The sequence below is a fragment of the Corvus kubaryi genome, unplaced genomic scaffold, assembly GCF_017639235.1.
Source record: "Corvus kubaryi isolate FWS band 111438036 unplaced genomic scaffold, C.kubaryi_AGA036_p1.0 37357, whole genome shotgun sequence".
In the NCBI taxonomy this organism is placed as follows: Eukaryota; Metazoa; Chordata; class Aves; order Passeriformes; family Corvidae; genus Corvus; species Corvus kubaryi.
The window spans coordinates 13,002,559-13,017,601 of record NW_024581117.1 but is presented as its reverse complement, the minus strand read 5'-3'; the positions used below and the strand labels follow the sequence as shown (position 1 = coordinate 13,017,601).

The 15,043-nt window shown below is 40.5% G+C and overlaps 1 protein-coding gene across 10 annotated transcripts in view; it reads left to right on the top strand.

The window, feature by feature from the left end:
• The window catches only part of FAM13C (family with sequence similarity 13 member C), a 115,678-nt gene that overhangs the window by 7,394 nt on the left and 93,241 nt on the right, over positions 1-15,043 (top strand). For all 10 annotated transcript variants that reach the window (XM_042033296.1, XM_042033297.1, XM_042033295.1 and 7 more), the window contains exon 5: positions 1,919-2,054. In XM_042033296.1, the coding sequence (XP_041889230.1) occupies positions 1,919-2,054 (136 nt within the window). The remainder of the gene's footprint in view (positions 1-1,918; positions 2,055-15,043) is intronic.

The window sequence follows — 15,043 nt, the reverse complement described above, 5'->3', positions numbered from 1 at the left end:
GCAACTTTGAAAGGTTCAGGCTCACTCAAGAAAACCAGTAGCTAATTCCTGATGGTCAAGTTTTACTCGTTTCTTATTCATAGTGAGTGTTCTCCTGTGATTTGTAATACAACAGATTACAGGGCTTTTATGGGGAAGTGCAGAATATGCCTCAGTAGCTCTGCTCTTCCTGGGATCATGCGCCTGGATTTAGTAGTGTGGGAACCTGGTTCCCCTTTGCTGTCACCCCAATAATGCAGTTTCTGCTAGTGGCAGAAGTATCTGAGGAGGCAGGAAGTGATTATTTTACAAAATGAATTGAAAATCATTGTGGAAGGTGGCTGCAGAGAAAACCAAAAGTGTATTCTCTATATTTGGAATGCACAACTGTTGCCACCCATTAATGTCTGCTGATGAGACATTGATATTTGGAGTCAGCTGTCTCATCCCAGTCTATAGCTTAGATCTGTTTTAGGATGAAATGGGAACTGGGCACCCAAACACAGGCTGCTAATCAGGGAAAGGAGGACTCAATGAGTGGGCTGAGAACCATTTATCTTCCTGAACAGCTTGTGCAGTGGTAAGGAGTTAACAGCTGGTAGAGGTGGATTCGGGAGCAGATGTCTAAGCTAAAGAAAGAAGCTGAAAAAGAAGACAAAGCACTAAAAGTATTGCTTGTCTGGCCTGTGAGCTGAGGGTGTTGATGTTTGGATAAGCAATGAATAATCTCTTAGGACTGTTGTACGCAGCAAAGGCTATTGCTCAGTCAACCAGGTTTTACAAGCAGCCTTGTTCTTTGTGGAGAAACTGAGTCTGTCCCAAGAAAAATAGGAATCCAAGAAAGAGAAATGTTAGCTAATCCTAAAGAAGGAGCTGATGACACAGTGGTTCATCCTGTAATTCTTTCTACATTGTACCTAGCTATAACTCTGCTTAAACCTTCTGCTTTCAAAAGGAGCCTAAACTCAAGTTCTTACAGAAACAACAGTAAGTTTACAAAAGAGGAACATGAATGAAAGCAATTGGACTGGGTCCAATGTGTATATTTGTATTTTACAATTGCAAATGAATAATGAATGTACTCATTTGGCAAACAGAAGACTGGTGTATTTATGCTCCACATTAGTCTCCAGAGTTTATGAATCTCTTGTTTAAATATTAATATTGTGCTGGGTGGACCTGAGTTGGTGCAGCATGGCTGGAGAAGCTCCATTAAGGCCACAGCATTTATGTAAATTCTTTCCAAGCTTCCAAACTGTTGTCACAGGTCCTTCAGGGGTTGAGATTAGAGTCCTGTATAAAGAATCCCTTCAATTAAATTATTCTGACTTGACAGGGATAGTACAAATTCAACTATTATTTATAAAAAAAACCCCCAAAAAATCTGGGGAGAGCAAGCAAGAAAGAAAAAACCCAACCCAAACTGAACGTGGTTAATGGGAATATCTGGAATTTCCACTGCATGATATGTCTGTGGATTTATAAATTAATACACTGAAGCAGTTTGTTAACTAGGTTTTTTTCCCAGAGAGTTCTGGTAATAAGACATTCTAGTCATCAAAGTTCACCTTCATAAATGAAGGTAGAACAAAACCACTCTTTCCATCCCAATGCCAGTGAGCAGTGGCAGATGGGGCTTTTTTTTGTCTGTCCTTTTCATCCTTGATTTGGAGAACCTCATGTCCAAGCTACTGTCAGGTTCTAACTATTGTGCTGTGCTGCCACAAAGAGTCATTGTGTTGTGAACCATTGCAGCAAAGCTGGGGCTCTGTCACTGTGGAGGTCCCGGTGTTGTGAACACGCCAAACTCTGGTGGTCACTGTCCCAGCAATTTCTGCTTTGCTGAATTGTCTTGGGTACTGGGAGGGCTCCCTGTGTGACTCATGATTAGCCCCTGATCTGAGAGCTCCTAATCTTAATCCATCTCCTCTTCCCTCAGGATTCCTGTCAGTCCCTTGGCTTGCGAAGAACAAAGGCTTTACAATGGCCTCCTGCTGTATTTGCTTCAACACCAGGAGATGCTTTTTGTTGACCTGAACCCTTGTTTCTCACAGAGACACGCAGCTGGCCTTCAGGTAAGAAAGTTACAATAATTGATTCAGCAAGTAATCAAAAGTGTTTCATTAGGTTGAAAACCAGAACTGGGAAAGTATTTGCTTATACACAGTGTAATTAATGACTTCAGCTTGTAGCCAGCAAGGTAAATATTCATGATATACCTAAGCTGGAGAGGAAACATGCGTGTTAAAATTCTAATTATGAAAAAAATGCAAGTGCAAAAGCAAAAGGTCAAGAAGAAAATCCCAAGCTGTTCCACTTTAAATATATTAATGTCAGGCTGTGTTAGATCAAAGCTACTGGATTTTTCCCCAAGTGAAGCACTTTTTATTTTATGTGTGTGTGTTTGTCTATACATTGGTGATGCAGAAAAGCAAAATCAGAGGTTTGAAACCCCTTTCTTCTTTTTTAGAACTCACTGTGTATGTTCCAGCCTCTCCTTGAGCATTTTCTTTTCTAAAACATTGTTAGCACTTTGATTCCTTTTTTGCCTCTTTGCTGAAAACCTCCTGGTGGAAGAAACACGACAGACAAATCCTGGTTTAGAGAGAGGGTCAATATAAATCTTATTTTCACAATGTGATGTGGTGTATCATTGCTGCTTAACTTGAAATTGATTTTTGGAAAAAGACATGAAGGAAATGTTATAGCAAACCCTGCAGTTTAATACTGCACAGTGCAGTTTTGTGATCCTTGTGGCTCACGACGAGGCTGGCAGCAGTGTGCCAGGTCAAAGGATGGACTGTGGAGGAGATTTGCACTGCATGTAAATGTGGATGATGCTGTTTGTGTTTATGACTCCTTAATTTTCTGGCTTCTTTCTCCAAGTATCCCTGTTAAGGAAAACTAGCAGACTTCTAATACAAAGTCAGAGTCAGTATTTAGAACGCATTACATATCCCAAACAGAACATTGGGGCTGTAATGCTCCTTGGAAGCTTTCTTGGAAAATAAAACCCATACAGATGCAGGTAAGAAGAACAGAATATACTGATACAAGGATATTTCTAAAATACTGCTTCAATGCCACAAGACACAGCTCCAAATCTAGCAGTAGGATTGTTTCATACTAAGACAGTGTTGGAGCCCACACTCCCAGCTCCCCTTTCTCTCTGAAGAAGTCCCATGTCACTACCACCCCTGGGAGTTTCTGAAACCAGTATTTTAACGAGCACACAAAATCAAAATATTAACTGTCCCAATAGATCTGCTTCTGTTTGCAAAGCTAGAGGAAGCATCAGCAGCTAAAGGAAATTGGAAAGGTATTAAAGAAGCCAGGAAACCTGGCTTTCACTTGCAGTGCTTTTGTTTTAGAACCAGCTTCACTCCCTGTTAATTCTGCAAAATGTCACAGTCTGTCTGGAATTGTGGTGATGTGGGAAAGAATTCTGCTGAAAAGCTCCTTTCAAGTTCTTTAATAAAACCTCAGACAAGGCATAGCCATGGGGCACTCTCCTGCTCTGAGGTAAGCTTATGAAAGAAGTCCCATCTGTGGGTGAGAAGGGAATTCAGTATTCTGTGGCTGATCTTGTTTATGTAATTTTTGGCAGGAAACGTAGCACACTGGATAGGTACCCTTCATCTTTCATAATGTAATAATTGCTCAAGGTCCACTAAACTAGAAACATCAAAGTTAGGTTTACAAACTAAACATATTAAAAGTCCATGTTTTTCTTCCAGTAAAACAAGCAAAAAGTGAAATGGCAAACCTGGCTCAGATCCCTTGTTGCATCCTGGAAATGAAACTTGTTTTCATTGGCTTTTACACAGATACTTGCATTTGGACTACTTAATCTTAATTGCTCTGATTTTGTTGTTGGGGTGTCTTGTTTTTTTTTTTTTTTTTTTTTTTTTTGTTTTCCACTTCAACATTTTAAGTTAACCTGAGCTCTGTCAAATTAAAGCCATGCCAATCTGGCAGGCATGCCATACAGCTGGCAAGACCTAACCTTCAGTTGTGTTGTTTGTGGGCTGAAGTGGGCAGATTGATTGTTCTGAGCGGAGTTCTTAGTGTCTCAAAGTGCCAGGAGCCATCCCACTTACTCTGTGTGTGCTGGCTTATTCAGACCAACAGAAGAATTCAGACTGGGAGAAGAATTTGCAAGTTTTTGAAAGGCACCAGTTTAATAGCTCAGAACTATTACCCTGGTCTGGATAGCAGACTATTCACAGCCACCAATTCTATCTAAAGATAGTGATTAAAAAGTTATATCCAAGCCATGACGTATTTTAACATGTCCTATTTTCCTGTATGTTGTATATATTTCTTTTTGTCCTTTAAAAGAGAGTCAGAATGCTGTAAAATCCTGCCAGGCTGGGGTTTTGTGTCTGTATTTTTTTCTTAATGCATTTTATTTGAATTTTAATTTTATCCCCCCTCCACTCCACCACTCCTGAGAGTTCACTAGCATTAAAGCTGTCCTATAACCTTCTGTACTAGCTCAAAAGCTGCACTGATACTAACCTGATTTTCATGTTTGGCTTAAATAATTCTTTAAAAATAGGTTAGGCACTGTGTTGTTTGTTTTTACCTGAGGCCTCTCTAGATAACTGTGTTTAACCCAAGGAATATCACCAACTGTGTTGGAGGTGTGCAAGATTATCTTAACTTCTGTAGTATAATTTAATTATGAACCTTGCTAATAGCAATTTGTCATCTCTGAATTTTACATTCCAGATAAAAGTTGAACATGGATTTTTTTTTTTTTTTTGCATCTAGTCCAAGAATGTTGTTCTGTATCTTTTCTTTGTACAGAAGTCATAGATAAATCCTTCCTGATTTATGCACAGTACCTTTGTCTTGCAAACAAACAGGAGCACGACTTTCTGGGTGCCTACAAGCCACTGCTTGTCTCCATATTAAAGCATGGGTTTGGTTAGAAGAAATGCCTACACCCTGAGGAAAGGAGTCTCATTTCTTGTTCTCTTCTCTTCCTTTGTCCTCTTATGCATACTTCACTATGTATCAGCAAGGCTGCTCTCTACAATCTTGGAGCCCTTTCATGAAGGGATTGCAGAGATCCAGGGGGATGGGGAAGTGGAGCTGGACAGTATCCTGGACTTGCAGGTTGACCACAGACAACTCAGAATGAAATTCTGAAACTGTAGTGTGGTTTGGAGCTGGTCAGAAGAGTGCAACTAAATATTTCATGGATACTTTATCTACCCAATTTATGGCTTTATTGGGAAGGCTTTTGTGGTCTGGAGAGTTTTGTCAATCTTGTGGGTTTAGCTTTTTTCCAAGACAAAATGGATGTTTCAGCATTAACTCTGTTCTGTGAAAGAAATGTGGTGCCTCACTCACATGTGAAGTTGTCATAAAATAGAATTGTGGCCTCTCAGCTGGAATCTCCTCAACGTGGAGGACAGCAATAATTTAACTGAAGTTTTACTTTGCTAATCCCATGACAATTCGTGTTGAATTAACTGAAACCTTTCAGAACAAATGAACAACCACCCAACCAGACATTATCTCATTATCTGAAGTTTCCAGGTTAGACTAAATTGTCTCGTCAAAATACTTTTTCCTGGATAGGGGAACATAGTTCCACTTCCTATTTGTGCTCTTAACGATTTTTCCTAAATTTAAAGTGGTAGAAGTGTTGATTACTTTCTTTCATTTAAGTTTTTTCCTTAGCAATGGTATGTTTTAGTTGGTTTTATGTGTGAACATAGCAAGTTCTGCATGTACCATGTGAAGTGCCAGGAGATTTGTCAGTGTTTCTGTAGGGATTGCTGTTACATTATAGAAGGACTTCTTAATATTTCCAATTCCACAGAAAAACTCTTTCCCCTAATCTTCATAAATTTGCTAAAATATGGACCCATTAAACATTACATTTTAATTTTCCATTTGGGTACTGACCAAACCAGAAGACTGGATGAAAAATGCCGTTCTTAGAGATCAAAGTAGGACCTATACCCCCAAAAACATTGTGGCCAATAAATTGTAAAGATGTATTTCTTCTCTACTGGAAAAGCAGAGCAGAGTGTGTTACTGACTGTAGGTATAAGGATTTGATGAAAATCTGCTGTAGGCTGGGGAAGTTTGACTTGAAACAGCTCAACTAGATGTGGCTGGAGTACTCATTACTCCTTCTAGGTGTTCAGTGCCAGAGCCTTGCTGCCTGTGGGTGGAAGGAATAGAGCTTTTCTGTGCTGTGCCTGTGATCTGCAGCAGCCCGGCCTTTGTACTGGAGATCTGTAACTTGGAAAGGACAAATGTGCCTGCTCTCCCTTTGTGGGCAACTGCAGGGTGTGGAGGAAATGTCACTGGTTTAGTGTTTGCTCCAGCATTGCTGGGGCTTTCTCTTGGTTTGCTGAACCAGTGCTCTGGGACACTGCTGTCACACTTCAGCCCCCCAGGTGGGTTGTGCTGCCCTCTTTCCCTTTTCTCTCTTTCCCCTCCCCAGTACATGGAAGCTTGGGGTTTTTTTTTGCCTGGGTAAGGCTGCACTAGGAGGGTAGCTCGGCAGGAGAGGGTGTGCACTGTGTGACAAATGAGGACACCGCTGGCTGTGCTTTACTGTAACAAGCAGCATGAGCGCAGGGGAGGGGAGCTGGTCAAGCTGAAATGCTGAGGCTTTACTTCAGTCAGTGGCACAAGAGCAGAGCTTGGGCAGTCCCACGAGCTGCTTACGCTGATCACTGGCTGTTATTTGATAAGGATATAAAGTGTGGGAGAAGGGAAGGTCTTTCTAAAACTGGTGACTGATACAGGACTTTTCCTGGCTTGGAACATGGTTTTGAAGGCAGTGTGGGTGCAGAAACCAGCTCAGTGGGCTCTCACCTTTGTTACTTAGTCTGTGAATGCCCATTTTCAGTTTGGCTGAGAATGGAGCATATCAAAAGCTCCCGCCATAGACTCACAGAACTTGTATAGATTACAGATTAAGGATGTTTATCTGCAGTTTGTGAAGGGCAGCAATACCTGATGTGTTCACAGCAGCAGCCAGTTGCTTTGCTTACAAGCATCAGCTACACTACAAGGAAGAGGATTGTAATTAATGTGCTGGTGCACCCACCAGAATAACACGGATCTCTGCTTTGAGAGGATCTGTGTGGTCTTCCTCTGATGCTTAAAACATTTACCACAACGCCTGACCCAACTCTTAAGGTTTTCAGGCATCTCAAGGTAGCAGCAGAGGAAGGAGCCAGCAGCGTTTTCTTCCACGTGGTGTCAGCATTGTTCTCTCTCACTCCAGAGCTGTTCTTTCCTTTGAGCGTAACCCTTTAATACGTTCTGAGAACCTGTCTTAAAGTTAGGAAGTACATTTCTATTTTTGTAGTGTATCAGAGCATCAACCTGTTCCTTCCTCAGATAATTAATTGATATCAGAGAGGCATGAAGGAAGGGTATGAATTCACCTCCAAGCCATTATGAAATGCAAGCCTTTTTTATTTCATGCTTGTGTCACCTTCCTTACCTGAGCAGGACTGCCAATAAAATCTCTTACCACTCTTGTGTTCCTTTTCTTTGGTGAGCCTGGGAAATTTGATTTGTTTGCTGATGATAAAGACTTACTGAAGAAAACATCAGAAGTGAAGTCTTTGACAGGAATATCAGCCCTTGGGAAATAAGAAGTATTTGTACTGAAAGGCTTATGATACATAAGCATCAAATATTTCAGCATTTCGACTTGTCTTTGGCCATAGCAGTAGGGTTATTTTAAACCCTTAGTGTCTTTTCATTTCATGCAAGGTTGGGTCTGAAGTGAGAAATGTTTTCAGAAAAAAAGGCAAGAAATGTAGAGTAAAATAAAAGCCTGAAAAAATATTCAGTGCCAAAAAAAAAAAAAAAAGAAAATCCAACTTTTCTTTTAACAGTAGTTAATTGTGTTCATTTAACTCTAGTTAGTTCCAGAGCTGTGCAACAGTGAATTTAATATGCATGTTCTGAAAGCACAGTTTCCCCTCACGCTGCCTCTCCCACACCCGCCAGTTCCTAGACCGCTTTGTTCCTCTTTAATTAGTTTATTTCACCTACTCGAGCAAATACGCAAACATCCTTAAGCACTTAACGCCAATTGAGAGAAGAATAAGGCTGGCACTTATCGCCTTGCATGCAGAAAGGCTCGGCTGAATCTTGAAAGGATATTAGCATGTTAGAGCCTAATGCAGTTTCCCTCTCTCCCAGTTTATTTGGTTTTCTGCTGTAGAGTGGAGCCTGCAGGGTTTAATTTATTTGCTTCAAGTAAAAATGGAAATGCATGTTCGTGAGTCAGCGTTTTTGCTAGATAGTTTCCAGAACCATCAAATGCTGGGTACCCCTTTATTCTGTTATGAGAAGGAAAGGGATGAAATATGCCTGTAGTAAAAATACAAGTGCAATTGAGCCAAAAATTATGAGAAACAAGGAAATGTGTGGTGAAGTTGTGTGCTACACCTGTTCTCTGGGGTCTGTAGTTAGAAAAATTAAGTCCAAGTTGCTTTGATTTACTGATACATCTTCTTAAAAGAAACTGTGGAAAAAAACTGGGGAGGAATAAGTGAAAAAAGCATTCCAAGACCATTTTTAATTTAAGGGAACATTATTGCAGTTGGCTTTGCATGCATGGGTTGGCTTCTGTGGCTGGTAATTCAGATGGATGCTTGAAGCCGAGGTTCTGCCAGCAATTTTAATCCTGACCTTTGAATTTTCACTGACCATCTGCTTTAATTAGATGTTGCCCTATTCCCTGGGGACTGCAGATGTGCTCACAAGGATTCTGGCTGGTAAAGGAATCATAGTGTGGGCCTTAGGCTGTTCTGCCAGGCGCTGGGGTAGTCAGCTGTGCCTGGAGATGGTTTTGCAAAGAATGCTGCTCAGGACTGAGATTTTCTGGAAGCTGCTAGGAAAACGAAATTCTTGAGGGGTTGATGCTGTTTGATCCACTGTTGCTTCCAGTATGCAACTGGAACTTTGCCTGGGAGCTGCTGGTGTCACTGGGTGCATGAGAGAGCAGCCACGGGAGCTCAGCTTTTGGGTAGCTCTTATGCATGGGAAGCTGAGCAGGGCAGAGAGCCAGATCTTCTACAGCTTCAAACTGGCCCCTGCTCCTTCTTGCCTGTGGAGGGGCTGAGAAAGGCTGAGGTTTGCCAAGGTGGACAGTGTTGGGACCTCTCTTCTGCCTATGCCAGGCAGGGGTCAGGGAAAGGCTGGTCCCTGTGCAAAACCTGCGGGCAGGGCAGTGGGAAAGCTGCACAAGTAGAGGTCTAGGTAGAGGAGGGCAGAAGATGTCATAGGGAGTCCTCTACAGGCCCTAAGCACTGTAACTTTAGGAGTTTTGTGTGTGTTCTTTTACTTCACCGAAGCCATTAAGCTGAATGGGACTACACTGAAAGAAAAAAAATTACTTTAAAGTAGAAAAAAAGAGAAAAGAAATAAAAAAAGAAGTATTTTGGTCTATTAGTGATTTATACAATAGCTTTAGTACTTTTGTAGAGTTGTAGTGGAGATCAAGTGAAGAAATTGTGACACATTTTAGTTCCCTGATTTTGAATTTTATTTCCAGACTCTCTGGGAATTCCATGGATAGCTTTGACCGCCATAACTTTTTCCTTGGTCAATACAAGAGGACCACACAGCAACAATAGAGAGTGAGCTGGATTTGGGTATAGGGAGAACACTGCATCTCAAAATCATAGAGAAGCTATAAAAATGTGTTTGTCTTCTGCATATTTTCACTAGGAAAGTATAGCAAGCAATCTACCACTTAATTACAAGAAATGATGGATGAACAAAATATTTTCTTGGTTAAACATCTGATCTGCTGCTTTACTTTTCTTCCAACTCTTGCTTTGATGTTGTTAATGTTTAGTTTAATTCCTGGCTATTTTGCTGATCATTTATATTCCATGATGCCTTCCAAGCTCAACCAAAATGCTGGTTAGGGTGGAAGATGGGAGAAGACAAAGACAAACTCTGTTTAAAATTAGTAATTAATGGACTGTAGAACAGTAAAGAGCTGTATCTGTTTAATTATCCTTTGCAACCACCAAGCACAGTTCATGTTGGAAGCCTAAAGAACTTGTGAAAGCTGGTGTTTACAGATCTGCAAGTTGTGTTCTAGATAATCAGCAAGTTGAGCCTTTCTCTCCTCAGTAATTTGTGTATTTTACCAAAATCTCCTTCTGGATCTGTCCAGAGCATGAGTTAAATATTAGCAGCAGCAAACACTGTTGACTTCTTTCCCAGTGTTTCTTATTCCCTGCATTCTCATGGTAACAGCCATTGCACTTGCTGACCAGGGAGAGCATAAGTAGATGAAGTCTAAAGCCAGATCCATGAAAATGTCATTCCTTATAAAGTCTCTTTGTTTCTGATGTCTTCAGCAAATCCAGATCCATGTAATTGTCATTCTTTATGAAATCAGTTTGCTTCATTATAGCAAAACAGGGAGGTGCCTAGTTCATTTGTACACTTAAAATTCACAGGTATGCTGTTTCTGAGAAGTGTGCTTAGGGATCTGCTAAACCATGATTTAGAAAAAACCCAAATCAACCAACCAAACAAAACCCCCACACAAGTAACTTTGTGAAGCTTTTCTCTGATTTCTGTTTTCAAACCCTTTGCTGAGAACTTCTACCTGAGACACACATTTCTAAGTTATGCTGATGTTTTCCTCCAGTGAAGCCTGCTTTACTTCTTTAATGTAGAGAAGTTCATATTGAGTCAAAATCAAAGAAAAAAATAAAGAGACATTTATGTGCAGCAAAGCAGGGCAGCACTTTTTTATATTCTTATTAAGCTGTCTCTCCCCAGGAGCTTGGCACTGCCACAAACACTCCAGAAAGAGAAAAGAAACTCTTCAAAGTGGGATATGGTAACTTCAATTACAGGACAGGTCAGCTCCTAAGAATACTGAAGGGAATGATGGATCTCTTCAACTTCTTCCCACTTAATGGATTCTACAATATGTAATCTTTCCTACTTTGAAATCTTTGTATAGTTTTGGATTTCTTTTTTTTTAGTCAAAATTCACTTCAGAGTTAAAGGGTTGCTGCTGTCCCTGTATGCTTTTCAATTGTGGCTTTTCAATTATTGAAAGGGAGAAAAAATGGAAAGTAATGGAAAAATTAATTCTTTGACACCAACCTACACTTCAGTGAAGAAGCTGAGAGTGGCGTCCTCATCTCACCCTGATGCAGCTTTTCCACTCTGAACAAAATAGTAATTCTGGAAACAAGGTTTTTAGGTATTCCCTTTTCCTTTTCTCTTTTGCCCCCTCTAGCAATCCTTCTTCTTGAAGCTCAGTGTGTTATATACCTCTTAGAAACCACTGATGTTACAAAGTAGAACAAATGCTTGGCACTGGGGACATTCTTCATTTTTATTCAGAGAGGTTTTTATTTCCCGTTCCTTGTTAAATTAAAACCAATGGGAGGAAATTTTAACTACTCCTACTCACTTCACACATCATAAACTATTGCCTCTTGGTCTAAAATGACACTAAAGCAAGGAGAAGTCACCTGCCTCTAAATTAGGTTTTATACTGATGGAGGTGATGTATATTGCTCCTTATAGAGAGGGATGGCAAAATTTCTTCCCTACTTCAACGCATCTCAAACTGATTCTGCAGGTCTTGTTGCAAAGCATGGGTTTTTCTTTTGGTTTTGATTTTTTTTTGTATTTTGGTTTTTTTTGCCTAGGAAGGGAAGCCTGTTCCCTTCCACTTTGAAGCCATTCCCCCTTCTGCCCTATCACTACTTGCTCTTGTAAAAAGGTTCTGCCCGTTTCTCCTGTGGGCTCCCTTCAGGTACTGGAAGGCCATAATTGGGTCACTGCAAAGCCTTCTCTTGGCAAAAAATAACAGATTACTGCTTTCTTCTGCTCAGCACATTCCACAGGGAAATTCCCACCACAGCAGAAGCAGAGCACAGGTTCCATTGTGAATAGAATCACAGAACCATTAGGTTTGGAAAAGACCTCCAAGACCATAGAGTCCAGCCTTTAATAATGCTATGCCTGCCTCACCACTCTAGGTGGTGCTTAGATATTATCATGGGCAGGTTGGAATGTCTTCAGTGAAGTGGAACACGTATTTGAATCACCTAACAGTGACTTTTTGACATTTTCACAGGGTGTCTGCATTCTTTCCTTGAGTAGACAACAAGTCAACAAATTCCAACCAAAAATGCTCACCGTCCAAGCAGAACTGCATGAGGGCATGGTCGGGCCAGCCCAAGAGCTGTGTGTTATTCCACAGTGATCCTTGGCACACCTTGTGAATTAACCATACATTGGGTTAATTCACCAAATAATAGTGTAGTAGGGGTGGTGCTGTTTTTCTTTCACGAATCTGATGCTCACAGATGCTGTGCAGAGCAGCCCTGAGCTGGGCAGCAGTGCCAGTGTGAGATCTGTGTTACTCAGGAGAGGGTTAAATCATGTCAGACTAGCTATTTTGTTAATGTGGCTGCTAATTAAACTAATTTAGCTAATGTAACAGCTTTCAGTTGTTCTGATAGGGTTCTCCTCACAGTGGATACATACGTGTTCCTCAATGCGCTATGCAAGTACCAGTTGTTTTTAAATGATGAAGTAAAACAAATTCAGAGCAACCAACTGCACTGGAGATGTGGCCTCTCTTTAATGACTTTTTAAAAATTATTTGTAAGTAACGTGGACAGGAGTTCAAAAGGGTGACTGCAGTCTTAGCTGAACCTTTGAATAAAAGCTCCAAAGTGCCAGGAAAAATATTGGATGAGGTTTCTTTGATATATTCTTTCTTACTGAAGAGAATATTTAAAAGAGAAAAGGAAAGACAAAAGGTCTGTAGTGCTTAAAAAATTCTTCTTAATCTTGCCCTCGCTCTTTTGGAGACTTATAACATGATCTGAGGCATAATCCAGAAAAACACGTCAAGAGGATTTGTTCATAAGCGTACAGCGTGTTGACATCAGCAAACTCTTATTATGGCTGTCATGTTCTCTATCCTGAAGCCTCGTTCTAATCTCCTGGCAGCATTCAAGCTCAGTGCTTTCCATTTTGATTGAATTAATTAGTGGAGTTTAGATGATTGCCTGATTCTGAAATTGTCAGAATTTTTATAGCAGGGTGTTTTTAAAGGCTATTTTTGCCCTAGTTAATAGCAAGTAGGACATCTGACTGCATATCTGTATTGTCTAAATTGAAAATACATGGCCCATTTGGAAGCAGAGAAAATGGTAAACGAGAGCTATATTTATGTACTTATCTTGCCTTTAAGTTAATCTCCTGTTACTAGTCTTGAGCCTTTCAGGTTGCCATAGAAACTGCCACAGCCTCCAACTGTGCTTCTCCCAAGACTTAATTGCATTCTGAGTTTCATGTGCTCTCTATTAACTGCAGCACCAGCAGACACAGGCACGCTGCAGAATGGGCTGAATTAATGGTTCAATATGATGTATGCGTTTTTTAATACTTTGTTTCTATATCCCTTTTCAAGTTTTTCTTCACCAGCTGGTTAAATTCTTCTGTAACGTGTAGTGATACCACAGGGATGGATTCTCTTTGCTGCCACTGTATTCTATGTTTTCCAGTCTTTGATGCCATCAAAGTTAGCTGCAAGAGTCATTAGCTTTAAGGACTGGTTTCTTTTTCCCCTTGGAGAAGTCAGATATTCCTGAACTACTTTATCTCTGCTGAAGTTTTTCTGAGTCTTCTCCTTCACCTCTGAAGGCAGCATTGGAGTGCATACCTGCTGTCTCAGTAGCTCTGGTAAGCTTTTGCTGACTCAGTGCTCTTTACCACATGATTTTTGCTTGTTCAGTGTGGGTTAAAGGCAGTTGTTCAGCCAGGCTTGATTTTAAGTGAGGAATACAAACTCATTAAAGTAGGAAATGAGTATGTCTGTATACAAGGTTTGATAAGGCTTTTCTGGGAATTACTTATTATTCTTGATGAAACTTCTTATCAGAACTGGACTGATAATGTGCCTCATTCAACTAGCAGAACAACATCTCAGAGATTTGGTTTCCCGCTTGGCTCTCAGCACAATGATGCTCTCAGTCCAAGTACAGTGTTCTTACAGATGCCATTCTGCTTTCAGTGAGCATGAACTCCGGGAACCAGTGGTTAATATCACTTTGTGCTCATTGGATTTAAATCCAGAACTGCATAACTAAAAAAGCAATCCCCACTGTTCTTGTCTTGTGAAAAAAGAGGAGAGAAAATGTTAAGCCCTCTGCCTCAGCTCTGCTTTGCTTGTGTCTGGTGGGTAAGAGATGGGGAAAAGGACAGACATCCCCCTGCACTGTTGCTCTTGGACCCAGGATGTTTCTTTACTTGTATTAATGCAGGCTCAGAGATGTGCTTTTATCCTCAGTAGAAAACACCCCACAGCTGGTGAAAGAACAAAAGCAGTGATGCTGAGAAACACGGCAAAGTGAAGATTTCACCAACACGTCACTTGAAAATGCTCATGCACGTTAAGTTATGCTTTTAGACACTGGCCTTCTGAACACAGCTCAGATATACCCATTGTAACTTTTAAATGTTATAAATATCCTTTAAAATCTGACCCTTTTGCTTATGTTTTTCATGTGGTTCATATTTCTTATTATTTTTGTAATTCTCCATAAGTGCTACTTTTCTTGAATTAAGTATTGGTGGTCCCCCATAAAAATTTTTGTAATTAAGTAAGCCAAGCTAGCTTGTCTGGCCTCAGCCTTACTACCAGTATTTCTCTGTGAATTTGTGGGGTAATTTTAGCTTTTTCAACCAGAAAGAAGAATTGGGTAAAAGATGAAATTATGACAATATTGCCAGGATCAATCTGAAAGCGTGAAGACAGTTTTCCAGCACTTCCCCCCCCGCATTCTCTTTGTTTTTTTCCCCAGATTCCTTTTTACATTAGCTACCTATTTTACGCTTCTTGCCACAACAGAGTGCACATTCTGTCTCAGAATTTAAATCTCTTCCAACCCATCTCATCTTTTCTTTTTATCTGCTCTGTGAGCTTGCATGTAAAAGAGTGCTGGGTTTCCCTGCCAGCTCTGCTCAAGTTACGTTTCCTGGATTGCCCTACAGAATGCCAACATACATT